Genomic DNA, 16,690 nt, shown 5'->3' on the forward strand with positions numbered 1-16,690 from the left:
ATTAGCGTCTGAGGTCATGGTATGGTATAAATCTAGCACCTTCTGTGCCCTACTGCAGAGGGCAATCAATATGCTTTTCTCATCCCCCTTCCCCTCCAAGTGTACAGCTCCCCACATTCATCCATAGGCAGTAGTCTAGTCACTGATGAATGCACTTGCATCTCCTGCTAAGTACCTGCACAAGTCTTGACCTAAGAGTGATTGCAGCGAGACAGGAGCTGTGGAGACTTGTGTAAGATGATGTAGAAAGCAGTGAATGGTTTTCTTGATCGCTGAGGACAGAGCCCTTTCTGGGCCTGAGAGTGACGAGGGGCTCCAAGACAGAGTGATTTTCATAGGACTACCTGGCAGTTGTAGTGTTTAAGCATTTTCTCTCTTGATTTTTGTACATAGTGCATTTTTTTTTTCCTGTAGCTGTATGTATTTCTCTCCTCCATACCTTGAGTGCATTAGTAGCACAAAAACACTTTGCTAAAAACGACACTTGTTTGTAAGATTCCAAGGATGAGAGGTGCAGCAGGTTTGTATAACATGCTTAAGATTAATGCTGCACTTCTCACATCCTTTGCTCTCTTAACTTAGCCATAGTAATTTTTATTACCTTAGTTTATAATTTATCAGAGACATGGGATTTTTCTTGACTTACTAATGAAAGTAAGAAAATATGTAAACTAGAATTGAATTTTGTGCACTAAATGCAGGTGACATTTCAAAATACTTGGCATTCTAGTCTGTAATTACTGCTTTCAGTTATTGGCTATTTGCCATGTAATGTGCAGTTTGTTTTTAAGAATATGTTTTCAGAATTAATGTAGTGTTTATCCAAATTAAGTTATGCAGATAGCTGTAGAAGTATTGCAAGATCAGTGCGTAACAAAGTGCTGGTTTTGGCAGTACTCAGTTTGCTTTCTCTTACTTCTTGCTCTTCTCCTCTCTGCAGCATTATTTATTTCTGCAACGAATCAGAAGAATGCACTCAGTTACCCTTCTCAACAGCTCTGCAGCCTGTGGAGAGTGTGGGCAGTCTTTTTTTGCAGCATCCTGGAAAATGTGTATTCCAATGGAGAAGTGATCTGCTGAAAAGCACATACTTGTACAGTTGTTCCTTCTGCCTTGTTGCACTGCTTGCCAAGGTCTGAAATGCCTGGTCTCTAACACTCCCTGGGATTTGCATTTCTTCTGCCAAAGAAACACTACCTGCCACAGTTACCCAAGGAACCCCAAAGAAAGAGGATGCTGAAGATGGCTCTATGTGCTTTTTACGCAGTTTGGGGTTTGTTACTCACAGTGGCAGTAGCATTTGGTCCAGTACCAAGGATCACTTGGGAACACAGAGGTAAGAGAAACTTAAGCAGTATAGTATGGGACATTGCCACAACTGTAGGGTTTCTGCGGTATCTGAAATTTATTGAGGCTGTATATTCTTCCAGCCTGCTTGTTTGGTGAAGTGTTACTGGCATTGCTTAGCTTATGAAGTGTTTATGACTAGAATATTTGAAAGTGACTCAGACACCCGTTAACTGATTTCAGAAGTTCTGAAAACATATAATTTAAAAGGAGGAATTTCAAATTTGTCTTTCTTAACTGAAAGATTTTGCAGCTGAAGCTTGCTTCAGGAGAAAAACCCAATAGATGTATTTTGTTTTACTGAAATTATTTTTATTTCAAGCCTGAACATATTAGCAAAATGCACATTTCCAGCTAATAATCTTTTTAAGCTTTTTCAGACTGAGCTGTATTTTGACATCAAGTCATCCTGTGTACTAAGTAACTCACCAGGTGAAAGAGATACAAGCATTTGACACTCTTGACAGCAATACATGGTGGCTAGTATTGAAACAATCTTTTTCTCAGAACATCATTTTCCCTGTACTTGAGGTTGCAGCAAGTATTCATAACCTCTCAATACAATTAGCAGGAGTCAGCAATTGTGGCACAAAGACAAGCTGTAAGGATCAGAGAATCCTTTAGGCTTTGATTTAATGTAGCCTAGGTCTGAAGAGAAATAGAGAACTCTAGAGCAAGGACTACAGAGTAGTTAATTGCTGCTGTTTGCAAATAGTCTTTCAATTTTATCTCTCTTTTTTTGTCTGTTTTTGTTTGTGTTTGGGTCCTCCTTTGCTGTTAGTTAGTTAGCAGCAATTACTTACCCAAGTGTGCTGTAACCAAACAAGTATATGGACAGTGTGAAGAAGCAGCCTTAAATAAGAATGTTGAATACTGAGCAGTCAATTGTGTAGGAAAAGATAGATGCAAGTAAGTTTGTTGGTCCAGGTTATCAGAAGTAAGAGTCTAGACAAGGCTTGTAGTTCCTTCCTGTGCTTCTTGATGCTCCTATCTTTTATAACAATTGAAATTTGTCAAGTTGCTGTTTAAAGATGATACAGTAATGCACTGCAGATCCACATCCGTGTTACTCAGAATGGAGTTTATTTTCATTCCTGCTATTTATCCCCAACTTTATCTGCTAAAGAATCTTTCATTTAAGTAAGGGAGGCCTGCTTAGTTCAGCGAAGGACTGAATGTGTGGAGTTGTGTGTAACATTTCATCCATTTGGGGAAAATTTTCCTGCCAAGTAAAAGACTTAAAAATGGCATGCTTGAAAATCTAGTTTAAAATTAGTATTTCTGGATAATTACACTTGAAAATGTGCAATTTATAAAGTTAGAATTGGAAGCAGTAATACATTGTTGCCTGTATCTTAAAAAGCAACGCTTAATTAATCTTGTTGTAGTCTCTTGCACAAAATATGGTCTCCTAAGCTTTCAGTCATTTTTCCGTTATGGTTGTATATGCTGAAAAAAAGTATTTATGTATATTTGTCATTTTATGTCATCTTTCTCCAAGCCATTCTGTTCCAGTCTGCATGCTTCCTCATTCCACTGCCTTTTCCCCAGCATCTCCCTCTTTCTGTCATCTTCCTTTTCATCTTGATTTTACCTTATGTTACTTTTTTTTGTCATACATTTCATCTCTGGTCTCCACTTAAAAATCAGCTTATTTACCCTCTGTAAATGGTTCCTTTTTAAGTTCTGTGACTTCTTTCTGCTATGGTAATATGCTGAAGTGTTGTCTTTTAAGGTGTGGAATTCTTTGTGAGTTTTGTTTGGAGCAGTTGCAAGGGACGTGGTGACTGACCTGATTTTCCACCGTAGGTGGGTATGTGGAAAAGAAAAGCTGAGGAAAGACCTGACAGTGCATGTGTAAAACGGAATGTTAGAAAAAAGGGAATTAATAGGTAGAAAGACATGAATTGCAGGGATCACTACAAGAGGAAATATTTAGGTATTTGAAATTGAACAAGAAAGTCTGGACCCCAGAGATTTTGATGCTGGTGATGAGAGATGCTGTTTCTGCTGAACCAAGTTTCTGAGACATCTCTTGTCTGTTACAGGGGTTGTCCAAACTAACCTTTCCTGTTTTCAAGATATCCAACAGCTGTTAGACAACTTAAAAAAATTACCCATAAACTTGACCCTAAGTGATTGTGTGTCTTCATATGGTGCTATTTTTTATTTCAACAGAGGTCCAGCTAATATATTTTCATGAATCAGAAGTGTCAAACTATTCAACCTTGCTGTTAAGTGAAGACGAAGATTTTCTGTATGTAGGAGCCAGAGAAGTGATCTTTGCATTAAATGCAGTGAATATTGCTGAAAAGCAGCATGAGGTATGCTTTTTAATACATTATCCCCCACATAAAAAATCATACTCTAAATTTTACTTAATTTCCTGATATCAGTAGCACTGCATTTCATGTGGTAGATACCTAAAAGAGAAAATACTCCTGTGTGGGCTACTCCTGTGTTTTTTCTGAAAGATGCTATGTAGTAAAACATGCCATCACGTGAGAGGAAGAAATGAGAAATTGAATATAAAAAAGTAACTATAGGTCTCCTTAGCTATTTTCTTCTTGAGTATAGGATACTGGACTGGAGGGACTTCAGTTATCATCCGTAATTGTGGTTCTTAACATATTTGTTATTACCAAGATGGCCCAGTCTCCTCTTAATCAGAGTGTGTTCTAATCCAAAACATAATCAAAGCTAGATCTTGTTCAGGAGTGGCGGGCTACAGAAGTGCTTCAAATGAAGTGAGAGTCATGTCCTTTTGGTTTCAGGTTCTGTTTTTTGTCTTGAGGCCTGTCTGCACAGAAAGTGGTGGTGCAGACAGGTCAGATCCGGCTTGGTCAGAGAAACACTCTGGATGGTCTGACTTCTGGTTCCCAGAGTAGATAAGCCCATGCACAAGTCTTATAACAGTATATTGCTTCTGGTCCTTCGCAGGCTTCTGCTGCTTATGCCTTCCACAGCATAGGCTGACATGGAGTCTCACCTAGGATATTTTGGAAGATGCTAAAATGATTTTTACTCTGAACAAAATGTTCACAGGTGGTGGTGGGCAATTTCACTAGCATGTAGAACTTGTTCAGTGCATGTAACTCAAAGTTTTAGTTCTCCATATAGTGTAAATTGATCCAATAAGTTTTCTTTGATTTCCCCTTCCAAATATTTTTTATTCAAGTCTGAATGAAATTGAGAAATACTTAAAATTGAGAAGTACTTAAAACACTTGCAGGTGCATTTCCCTGATGCACATAGTAATGGCAACTTCATTAGCAACTGAAGGGGGAAAGTCATGATGAACCCAAAAGACAGTGGCAGTGATTTAGCCCTTCTTAAGAAGGCATATGCATTTGCAAATGTCACCTCCCCAGGAAAGGATGGCTTTGAACCTTTGAAAGCTACTTGTAAAATGGCTTGCATTTGCTGTAGGTAGTTTTAGGATTGCCTTTTTTTATGTGCGTTACGGCAAGATTTTTAGCCCTTGCATTAAATTAAAGTGCATTGAAGATGCTCTTTTTGTTGCTTGTTTTTTCACTTAGTTATGCTGGAAGGTCACTGAAGATAAAAGAATTAAATGTGCAGTCAAGGGCAAATCAGAACAGGTATGTACGTTTATTGAACTTTGAGAAAGATGTTTTACTTTTCACTTCAAGGGGAGTGATGTTAAAAGAAGAAAGGCTTCGTTTGAAATGAAAATTTTCAAGTAACTAGCTAAATTCTTTAATTAACTTGAGCTTTAGAAACTGCAGCATGCTTAGGTTTTTTAATTCTTAGTTCATCATTTCTTGCTGGTGAACATTATTTGAATGTTTAAAAATCTGAACACACTCTGATGTGTGCTTAATGCTACAAGTTTTCCATTAAAATGGTAAGCAAGTATTACTTTCACTGACGCAATCGATAGCAGCTGATGCGTTTTGTTATTGCAGTTATTTTCCTCAGCATTTGATTTTACAAAATGACAGATAATTTTGTTGGCTTTGCTTTAGGGCATGGGGTTTATTTATTAAGTCAGTGTTGTTGCACTAGTGTATTTTTCACTTACTACATAAGTCGTTATTGTGGTGCTTGATGGGTGTGCCCCTTGTGGCAGCACCTTGTTGGTGTCACTGCTCAGACAATTCAGCACCTGAGCAGCCTGATCTCCTGCCAGCTTGGCAGTGCAGGCAGCTCAGCCTCTGGGATTACTTGGTGTTTCTGGGAACCGTGGACTCCTCACAGCTGCCAATGTCCAGGCTGGCTTGCTAAGTTTGTCTTTTTGTGGCATTGCTTTACTTGAAGTGGTTGACTGTATGTGGTGCCACTCAGTTTAGTGATACAGTAAAGTAAGTGTTTGGCAAGACTGATGGTTGTGCTTTTAGCACAGATTTGAACATGTAAGTATGCAAGCCCTGGAAATACAAGAAAGAGTCCTACTGTACATTTGCAAGGGTTTGAGATCAGAACCCCCAAACATGCAGCGTCGCTGCTTCACACTGTTATAAAACCCCAGGTGCTGCATCCAGGGCTGATAGACATCCTGTATTCATGGGACTCCTCTGAGTGGGAGTTGGCTCTCTCTCCCTTGGCTCAGCTTACTGCCTTTTCTTCAGCTGACAGCCAACAAAACATTATCTGAACATAAGGTGTGGTGGGTATTTAAGAGATGTTTCCTTCCCATCTCCCTCTTCAGGATGCACTCAGAGAGTTATTTGTGTTCTCCAGGCTTGGTTGGGGTTACTAGTAATACCCACATACAGCCACAATGAGTATGAGAGATGTGCATGCAGTTTAAAAGAGACAGTGTGCATCTCCACCAATCCTCTGCAGAGATTATTTGCATTATTTAGGAGGGATATTAGACCCCATAAATACGTACTTTTTGAGAGCTCCAAACTTACCTTATTTTCTCAGCTGCTCCCAGTTCAGCAGGTCACACTTACTGCCAGCCATGCTTTTTTCCTTGTTGTACCCTGAACCTTTTACTTCTTACATTTATATTGTAGCCATGATGCTTTTCATAGTGCAGTAGCTTCAAAAGCATCGAGGTGTTAAGTGACTGCTGCTATTCTTACACTGAAACAAGACATTCTTCTGTCACCCATGACCGCTATGGTGCTTAATACCAGTAAAAAGCATTTATGCAGCTGTCCAAGGACCTCATGGCAGAAATCTGGTTTTGCTCTCCTTCCCCCACCCCTAGTTTTCTGCCATACCAAACCCACCACACAGTCACAGAAATACCCAGTTTAGCTCATAAGAGTAAGGACAGTGCTTCACGTAGCTTATGGAACTACAGTACTCTGGTGGTATCTGCTGTATACCAGCAAGAATTAAGAGGTGTTGCTGATACTGTTTTTCTATCACAGTGAGTGTTTAGAGTTGTTTTTCTTGGTTATTATTCTGAAACTTTGTGGTATCCTTTATACAACACTTTGCTCAAACTCCTCATTCTGTTTCAGAACCAAAGTAAGAAGCTTCCTTGAATCAAAAAGCAATTGATATCAAAGACTGAGGTGGGGGAGGGGGAAAGGACAGATAATAGTGACAAAGCTTCGCAGCTAATTGACTTATATTAGAGGTTTCTCTCTTAAGAAACAACCTTGACTATCACTTACTGTTTAATCCAAGCTTACAAAGAATGACAAAGTCTGAAAATTTAACTGGTTGTTCGTATGGATTGGCTGTGTCTTTGGAGCTTGTGCTTGCATGGAACAGCTTGAGATATACCCTGCTGAGCATATGGTACTTGGCTGTGGTTCCCTGATAGGTATCTTGAGGCAGCTGCCACTACTGGTTACATGAGGAGAGCTCCTGGAGATTGGAGGGAGATGATGTCCCAGTGGTGATTGTATCAGCTAGTCTTACTGGTGTGGTGTGGCATAAGTAGCGGCAATGGACAAGCTGACAACAAGACTTTAGTTGTTTGTTTATGCTGTACTGTGGAAGCTGTGGTTTGTTAGACTGGTCCTTTTCTCATTCTCTATTACAGACAGAGTGTCGTAATTATGTTCGTGTCTTGCAACAGCTGAATGATACTTTTCTCTATGTGTGTGGGACTAATGCCTTTCAGCCAACATGTGATTACCTGGTAAGAATGTAACTTTTTGACTCAGTAGCTACTGTAACTTAAAAGCATCTCATTTAAACAATGAGTTACCCTTCATTCCCAAACACCGTTGTAGTTTTTCATAGAATCATAGAATGGTTTGCACTGGAAGGGACCTCAAACATCATTTAGTTTCAGCACCTTGCATGAGCTGGGACTCCTCCCACTAGACCAGGTTCCTCAAAGCCTGGCCTTGAACACTTCTGGGGAGGGGGAATCCACAACTTCGCTGAAGTTTATTGCCCTGGATTTCAGTGCCATTCATAATGTTTGGAGCATTTGTTGCACTGTCCCACAGTAATTATTGAGTATGGAAATAAACTGTACAGATCCTTTTCCAAAATCTTTCCTGAGTTCTTGATTCATCTTGTTTAACTGTGCATTTTTTTTGCTTGGCGTTCCTAATTCTTTGTGTATTGTGTGTAAGCATAAAAATAGTTTCTAAAACTGAAATGACATTCTTTGTGACTTCCATCCGTTACTGAATCTCCCTGAAATTTCTCAAATTCCTGTCTCTGCTTATCTTGTCTCTCTGCTCATGGCTATGACACAGCTTCATAATGCTGAATGCTTCAGAGTGAAGTCTTGGCACAAAGTCAAAATGTTTTCCTCTTGCTGCTGCCTTGTTTCCTTCTCCTTACTGAGACTCTTAACAATTCTGAAATTGAGAAACCTTGTAATTGTTCTTTTTTGTCTTCCCTGACTGCAAGACTACGTTCCATTACCTCTGGATCATTGCCAGAAGTCATTGTCCTTAGCCTTCACTGTCTTAATTATACAGTACAACAGATAACTTCCCTAGTGTTGTGGCTACAGTTCATATTCCTGATCCTAATTTCTTCATTTTTCAGGGATTTATAAAAGAGCAGCCAAAGTACTCCATTGCTTTTTAAAATTGAGTTTGATTATGCCCCATCTCACTAATTCAAACATAATCTTGAAAAATACTAATCCACTTCAGAGTACCTTATTTATTTCTAAAACTCTCTGGTTTTGTGCAAGCTAATTCAGTAATTGCTGACCCTTTCACTGTATAGGTTAACTTCTCTGCCTTTCCTGCTTGTCTGGCTTTTTTGGGAGCTTTTTCTTGAGGTCTGTCTGAATTTAATTTTTCATCTTACACTCTTTTCTGCTCCCACTCTCACAAATCATAGGGTCACATTTCCTCTCTGTCTGCTAGGCTCAGTAGGATTTTTCTGAAAATACATATGTCGTTTGTAAGCTTACAAAAATTCCTTCATGCTGGATGGTGATGATATATTCCATTTTATGTGGATTTTTCAGTTACCTTTGCATGAGTCAGGTGGCTGAAAGAAAAGTGTTAATGATTGTCTTGTGGTTTTCGCCTTAATTCTTTGCAGAATTTAATTTCATTTGAACTTGGAGGTAAATATGAAGATGGTAAGGGCAGATGTCCATTTGATCCTGCTCAAAGCTACACATCTGTTATGGTTGGTAAGTTCAGACTATGTATGCCTCATTATTGTATATTAAAATGTTCAGTCTTTTCTGCTGCCATTTTCCAGTCTCTCAGTATTGAAAAGGTAAATTGTGTCCATATTTTTACGTCTTTACTGTGTGTTCAGATAGACATTAAAATAGGTATTCAACCTTAGCATGTTTCTTAAAAGGAGAACTTAAAACTCTAGGGTTTTTTTGGAAGCAACTTTTAAAATACTAGTTTTTACATTGTATTTTTCAGGTGTTTAATATATTTAGGCCAGGTAGTCTAAAGGTACTTTGACTGCCTTGGTAGTATCAATTGCTGTAATTTCAGTAAATATAACAAAGTTTTTTAGCTCTCTAGAAGACATATCCATGAAACAGAGTAGGAAAGTGATATTCTTATTTTGAGTATATTACTGTATTGTTAAACACCACTGAATCTCAATTGGATGAAACCAGAGTTCATGACAGTACCCTGGTGTCATAAGTTCATAAAAGAGAAGCTCAAAGTAGCACGAAACAGGAAATGAGAAAAAAGAATACACTCCCTGAATTGTTGTTTAAATTCTTAAAAGTTGAGTTTGAATAATGGTGGCATAGAAAGAGAGTAAAATGATCACTTCCAAAACTTGTGGCATTTCTTTAGTAAATTTGAATGTATATAAGCTGCATGTTTTCATGTTAAATGTTGAAGTATCACAAAAACGACACTGACTTTTGCCAATTGCTTGTGTTAGAGCAATAATAAAACTGTGTGGAAGTCTTAGCCTTGAGAATGGTCAGCAGAAACGTAAACATAGAAGACATGTATGGGGCAATTTAGAAGAAATCCTTGTTTCTCTTCTTGTGGGAGGTTTTAGGTTTCCATCACCTTGTACAACATTTATGTACCCGTTTTTGTATCCAGTGCAAAAGAAAGACCAAAATGTTTGTTTTTGTGTTAAAGATGAGGAGCTTTATTCTGGGACTTCTTATAATTTCTTGGGAAGTGAACCTATCATTTCACGGCACTCTCATCAAAGCCCTCTGAGAACGGAGTATGCAATACCTTGGCTTAATGGTGAGTGGGCATGAGAACTAGCCCAACCAGATAATTTTTCCTTCTTCAGTGTCACACTTATGGACAAAGAGTTTAAGTATCTTACATGAGGTAAGGAGAAATTGTCTGATATCTTAAAGAGAATGGACTTTGTTATACTGGCACACACTGAAATGTGAATGTGTACCTTTTTATATGCCGTCCAGAAATGTGAGGTTTTTTATGAGCATTTACAGTGAAAACAACTGCAAGACATACAAGCTTCAACTTAACATTACAGAGCTACAGTTTATTTTATATCTACTTTTTTCATTCTTGGGTAATGCAGCATAATTATGGTGTAGTAAGGAAGAGAATGTTTTTGGTCTCTTAAGAGGTTTTCAAAGATTTCAGTTCCTGAATTTCAAAAATCACCAAGTTTTGTGAATGCTTCCAGGTTTACGGCTTTTTGCTAAAAAGGACCAAAGAATGAAGTTACATATTCCAAAAGATACGTTATGTCCAAAAAGTACAGTAAAAGAGTTTTGTTATACATGTTATAATGATACTGTAATTTTTAGTCTTTCAGTTAGTAGTTGAAATAGAGGAGAGGCAGGAAAGGGAGGGTACCTGTCCAGGCCAATTAGAAAACCTTCCTTGAATGTGGACTGAAAAATGTTGAAATAACAAGATATGTAAAGATGTCTCAGGTATCTTAGTGCTTTCATGTAGGGTTTGTGGTTTTGGTTCTTTTTCCTATTTTTAGAAATCCAGTATATGTTCTGAACGGTGAAGTGTGCAGGCAGGTGTCAAAGTTAATGCTGGGACAGCAATTAATGAATGACAAATGCTCCTTATTAATCCCTCTCCCTCCCAAGAAAGGGAAGGAAAAGAGATTAAGGGAGAGAGATTTAGAGGCTGGAAACTAAACTACACAGTTTTAATGAAACAATGAAAATGAAAAAATAAGATACATACAAAACATACAAAATCAGTATTGCACCCGCCCTAATAATGCTTACATCACCACTGAGGCGGCAGGGCAAACCCTGGGAAGGTCCTGGGCTGGACTTAGGAGTCCGTGGCAGATGGGAGCTGAATGCAGGAACACACAGATCGGGAACAAAGGGAGAAAAATGGACTGATTCCTCCCAGAATACTCACTGACCATAGAGGAAGAGAGTTTTACCCTTGTGGTCCCTCAAGATTTATACTGAGTGTGGCGCATATGGAATATAATACTTTGTTTGGTCGATTTTGGGTCACTGCTCTGGTGCACTCCTCCTCACAGGAGGGTCACAGGTGTGATCCCTTTTCTTCCCTTTTCTTTCCAGAGCACAAGAACTTTAGCAGAACCAAGCTGTGACATCGGTTCTGCACACCATTCTCCAGAAGTAACTATAAATATATTATTGTTATCAGTCTTAGAAGCACACACTGACTGAAAAACATGCTGCTAATTTCAGCAAGTGCAGCTACTTAGAAGAGACTTAACTGAAAAGTATAATTACTGAAAAGAAAATATGTTCTGTCTTGGCTTAAACTAGGATAACAAGTCAGTGACTGAAGAGCAGGTAAATGCAGTGTGAGATTTGGGTGAAAGGGAACTCCTACTGGGAGGTAATCAAGTAATTACTTCACGTAATCAAGTCAGTATTTCCATATATTATAGAAAATTCTTCTCTTTGTATCTGTAGAGCCCAGTTTTGTTTTTGCTGATGTCATAAGAGCAGATCAAAACAGCACAGATGGAGAAGATGACAAGATATACTTCTTTTTCACTGAGGTTTCTGTGGAGTATGAATTTGTTGGAAAACTGATGATTCCAAGGATAGCTAGAGTGTGCAAGGTGAGACATAGTTCAGCTTACTTCTACTAATTCAACTAGAATTTTGTGTGCCTGTGTTAAAAAGAATTTATTGTTGTGGTAAATGGAATAGGTCAAAATTAGTTAATCTGTATTAAATCAGCAATTTCAGTCAGTTCTCCAACACTGAGAAAGCCTAACTGTTGCTTTGGGAACAAATACTCAATATAATTTTGCACATGGTAAAACTGCAATACATATGAGGTTTCTGTTTTTCCTCCCACCCATGTGAGGAAAAAAGGAACCTCCACGAAACCCAGCAATAGAAAAAGTGTCTCCCTGGCTTTCACTTTTTTTTTTTTAAAAAAGCTGTAAGTACAGCTCTTTGGGAAGAACTGACTTGAGTTGGAGCTGAGCAGATATGATGTTTGTCAAACTACTTTCATGTAGCTATATACAAACAGAACTGTAGCTGTCTTCGCAGCAGAATAGCTCTTGGCTGTGTTGTAGCAGATGGGACTTCCATGAAGCTGTTAGAGCTGCCAGAGCCTCAAGGAAAATGGCCACCAGCAGCCTGATTCTATCATGCTTGCTGTGTTTAAACCTCAGTGTGTTCGGTTGATTCAAGTATGTATTCAGGAGTGTTGGTTAAAATCTTGGTGATGAAGGAGGTTTTTTTCCAGTAGAAAAGGCTGATTTAGTAAAAACCTCTGCAGTGGAATGTATCAATTTCCTCAGGATTTTTTTTTCCAACAGGAAATTTATCTAGATGTTTCATTTTGATGAGGTTGAAATGTTTGATTTTGACTTTACTGTTATATATTTAAACATGGAAATCAAAATATCAATACCAAGTTAGTTCTCTTGAGATTTCCATTAAACTAGTAGCTCAAGGCAGGTTTGTGTGAGGCTTGTTATGGCATGCTGCCCACTGACACCTTGTGCATGCTTTAAAAGGGGAATGTTGTGAAATATGGCAGCTTTATTACTGCTGTTAGAAGTAGGAATCAGTGGCAGGTTGCAAATCTGTAGGTGTTTATACTTAATTGTTTTAATAACTATGCAGATTTTATTTAATAGTTTGCGTAACAGCATTGGATGATGAATGGGAAATACAAAATTGAAATATGATGGCTGTTGGAAGAGAAGTAACAGCTACAGCTCAAGTAGCAAAAATTTTGAAACATAACTACTCAATGTATCTTCACTTCTGTAAACGTTGGTACTGTAAATCCTTGATAAAGCAATAGTAACTGCTTTATTAAGCAGTTTATTAAGCTTTATTGCAGTATTAAGCAGTATTGCAGTATTAAGCCATTGCTGCAGTCCTTCTAATGAAATTGTAATCAGGCAAGTTTAAGTACATATTGCAACATTAGAATTTAAATCACAGTTTAGATGTCACAGAACAAATGCAATGTTACTTACTTCTCTTAAGGGACAGTATAATACTTCCGTGCTTATTTTACTTGTTCTAATAAACAGGGTTTTTTTTTCTAAGACACTGCTTGTCTCAGTTCTTTAGGTGTTGCTGAAGTATGGTTCTTTTGCAAGTCTCGTATCTCATTTTACCTCTTGTGTGTTGATAGAAACCATTCTGCATTATTTTTGTTTAATCAAATAATTTACCTATGCCTTCCTTAGTTTTCTGTTTGTGAATGTGTTAACATTCATTGATATTGCTGTAGATGAAATGTTAGAAAATATCAGAGCTCAGTAAGTTCATCCTGTACAGCAGTAATTCTTAATGCAGAAATGCTGCTGATTCTCCTCACAAATACCTTTTTATTTTTTTAACATTAACAGAGGGACCAAGGAGGATTAAGGACTTTGCAGAAAAAATGGACCTCCTTCCTCAAAGCCAGGTTGATTTGTACGATCCCTGATAAGAATTTAATTTTCAATATTATCAGTGATGCTTTTATACTCAAGTCTCCAACTTTGAAGGAACCAGTAATATATGGAGTCTTCACCCCACAACTGTAAGTGTGGTATAGCCCTTTCCTGGATAAATGCTTTTAATCTCAGTTTGTTACTACAGTAAGTAATAATTACTCCTGCACTTTCTTTTCTTTCTTCTTGAACTTTTAGGAATAATATAGGGCTGTCAGCAGTGTGTGCATACAATCTGTCTACTGTAGAGGAGGTTTTCTCAAAAGGAAAGTATATGCAGAGCGCTACAGTAGAACAGTCTCATACAAAGTGGGTTCGATACAATGGGGAAATTCCTAATCCTCGACCTGGTGCAGTAAGTTTCTGTAATCTTGGATCTGATGACTAGTCTTTACTTAAATGTTCAGGAATAAAGAAACTAGAATATATTAGACAAGCTACTGAAGATTAATTTTAGTTTGCCTTGATCTAGATACTTTTTTAGTGTAAAGACTTTGTAGAAAATCACTCAAGTGTTTTATCTCAACTTCAGGAATCAAAGTGAGGTTTTTTAGTTTATAATTGAGTTATTTGCTGGTTTTGTATTTTTATTATTATGTTACTGATTTTATAGTTGTGAAGTAGATGTCAGTATACACTAGGCAACATCAGATACTTCTAAATTTAGGTAAACAGAAGTGTAGTAGTCATTGCATTGTCTCCGTAAGTTCAGCAGGTTTATCCAAGGCAGTACATTGTTCTGCAAACTAAAATGTTGCAGTGTAAGGTCCTTCTCACACATTTCTTACTTTCTCGTGTTCCCTGCAGTCATCTTGTTCCTACTGCTGAATGAGGTGACTGGTAAAAGTACTTAAGAAGTATGAGAGTACAGAAAGAATATTTTGCTAAAATGTGTTTTGGTCCCAAATAAAAATGCAGTCCGAGGCTCTGTAGTACATCACAGAATTTAAAGTGTTATGAGACTTGAGGACCTTCCTCAGCAGAATGAGCTTACTGGCCAAAATAATCCAGAGACGAAAGTGCATGTAGCTGCTGCTCATTGTCTCTATTTTATATAAAAAAAAGATATAATTTGGTTGTCCCTTTTTTTGGTTTGTTTTCCCCCTACACTAGTGTATAAACAACGAAGCCAGAGCATCAAACTACATGAGTTCTCTGAACTTACCGGACAAAACATTGCAATTTGTTAAAGATCATCCTCTAATGGATGACTCGGTGACTCCGATGGGAGACAGACCTCGACTAGTAAAACGAGATGTGAAGTATACCCAGATTGTAGTAGACAGAGTCAGAGTGCTCAATGGCACCATCTATGACGTTATGTTCATCAGTACAGGTGAGTTCTGCAAATTGATGTATATATATTTTTAATGTGTATACTGATTTCTTAGGCTGAAGTATGTTCTAGGAGAAACTGTTGAGATTTCTGTCTTTGCAGTACTTTTACACCAGCTGGTGTTTTCATCAAAAAGTAAATTGGAGTGAGTGAGTAAGTGTAAGTCTCATGTAAGTTTCATGTAAGTCACATGAAAAAGAATGCAGAAGTGCAATGAGCGCAGCAAAACCACATAAGGTAATACCTAAGTGGTCATTCTTTGTCCCAAAATGTTATTTCTTGCTCAGAACTCCTTATGATGGCAGATTTAATGGTTGTCATTGTCACAGAGTGTGTGAAGTCTTCAGCTGAGCAGCAAGTAGATTATTCGGGACAACTTACAGCAATTGTGCATTTTGTTTCCTGCCTTATTATTGCAAGGATCTTACTTAAATATATTGCTTTGTTGTTTCAGATAGAGGAGCCCTGCACAAAGCTATCAGCTATGAAAATGGAATGCATATTATTGAAGAAACACAACTTTTTCCAAACTTTGAGCCTGTCCAAACTCTCTTGCTTTCATCCAAAAAAGTGAGTACTGTAGGCATCACAGTATTAGTCTTGTTCATAGCAATGAAGGAAGACCATCACTGTGCAGATAGCCAAAGGCTGCGTCTCTAATACACATTGCAGCAGTATCACATATTCCCTGTTGCATTTCAGTGTGTTTGGTAGGTGGCAAGCTTCTGAAGGTTCTGTAGATGTGAGGAAGGGCAGGGGGAAGCACAGGTGGGCAGGTCTTCACTTGGATACAGTATGCAGAACCAGGAAGCTGTAACACTTTTTAAGAGACCAGTTTTCAGGTTACGTGAAAGTCCTGACCCCTTGTGGCCAATGCAAAGCCGTGAGGACTCGAGGATTTAGCAAGAGTGGTGTATCTTTCTGAGGAAACAGACCTAAGAAGACAGAACAGTCTTGTCTACCATAGACACTCATAATTGTGTAACTAATTTGTTTGTGTTGTCCCAGATCTTGCAGGCTCCTGCATGCTAGATATGTTGTGAGGGAAGTCCTATTGGTACTGCAGTGGGGTGAGGATCTCTGGTGGGGTCTTGTCTGCCCTGCAGGGCACCAGCTGTGGCTCCAGCTGGGAGACACAAGTCTTGATGCAGGCTCCAAACCCAGCGGTCATTATGCGCTGTTAATCAGTGCTGGGTTTAATCCTGGGGTGTTTTTGTGGCAGTGGGAGGAAAATCACCCTGTGTATTTTGTATGCTAGTTAGGCTTCTGATTAAGTTACTGGCCTAGTTACTCAGACCTGCAGATTTGTGAATGTCTATGAAATTATTACCCTAAGCAGTGGCTTGTAGCATCAGACCCCTCAATGGGCAAAGTTTTGGGGTTTCTTAAAGACAGATGCTTTATTTTTTTTTAAGTGTCTTTTAGTAATACTGTCATTCAGTAGCTACCCTAGTGATTGATAAAGACACTGCAGCCTTTAGGAATACTGCCAAGATATCTCAGAAATAGCTTTTATTATTGTGTGATACTTAATAAAAGTTTGCATGCCAGCAGGATCAACTCACTGGAAGAGAGATTTTTGTCATAATGCTTTCAAGCTCATGTTGCACAACTATTTGTATTTTCATGCTTAAAATAAAAAACAGTCTTGAGAACAGCATATGCTTTTGAGAGACAAATGAAAATCAGTGTTTAAAAACTTGCATGCTCATAGGTTTTAGTAAAGCAGTTTGCATTATTTTGGTATGATGTATC

The 16,690-nt window shown here is 38.2% G+C and overlaps 1 protein-coding gene across 13 annotated transcripts in view; it reads left to right on the plus strand.

Moving 5' to 3' along the window:
• Positions 1 to 16,690, plus strand: part of SEMA4D (semaphorin 4D) — a 106,363-nt gene that overhangs the window by 67,105 nt on the left and 22,568 nt on the right. For all 13 annotated transcript variants that reach the window (XM_051641866.1, XM_051641867.1, XM_051641869.1 and 10 more), the window contains 11 exons: positions 941 to 1,336; positions 3,526 to 3,671; positions 4,887 to 4,949; positions 7,319 to 7,417; positions 8,797 to 8,890; positions 9,828 to 9,941; positions 11,597 to 11,748; positions 13,513 to 13,688; positions 13,798 to 13,954; positions 14,713 to 14,935; positions 15,390 to 15,505. In XM_051641866.1, coding sequence (XP_051497826.1) covers positions 1,234 to 1,336; positions 3,526 to 3,671; positions 4,887 to 4,949; positions 7,319 to 7,417; positions 8,797 to 8,890; positions 9,828 to 9,941; positions 11,597 to 11,748; positions 13,513 to 13,688; positions 13,798 to 13,954; positions 14,713 to 14,935; positions 15,390 to 15,505 — 1,443 coding nt within the window. In that variant the 5' untranslated portion in view covers positions 941 to 1,233. The remainder of the gene's footprint in view (positions 1 to 940; positions 1,337 to 3,525; positions 3,672 to 4,886; positions 4,950 to 7,318; positions 7,418 to 8,796; positions 8,891 to 9,827; positions 9,942 to 11,596; positions 11,749 to 13,512; positions 13,689 to 13,797; positions 13,955 to 14,712; positions 14,936 to 15,389; positions 15,506 to 16,690) is intronic.

Source organism: Apus apus, chromosome Z, assembly GCF_020740795.1.
Source record: "Apus apus isolate bApuApu2 chromosome Z, bApuApu2.pri.cur, whole genome shotgun sequence".
Lineage (NCBI taxonomy): Eukaryota > Metazoa > Chordata > Aves > Apodiformes > Apodidae > Apus > Apus apus.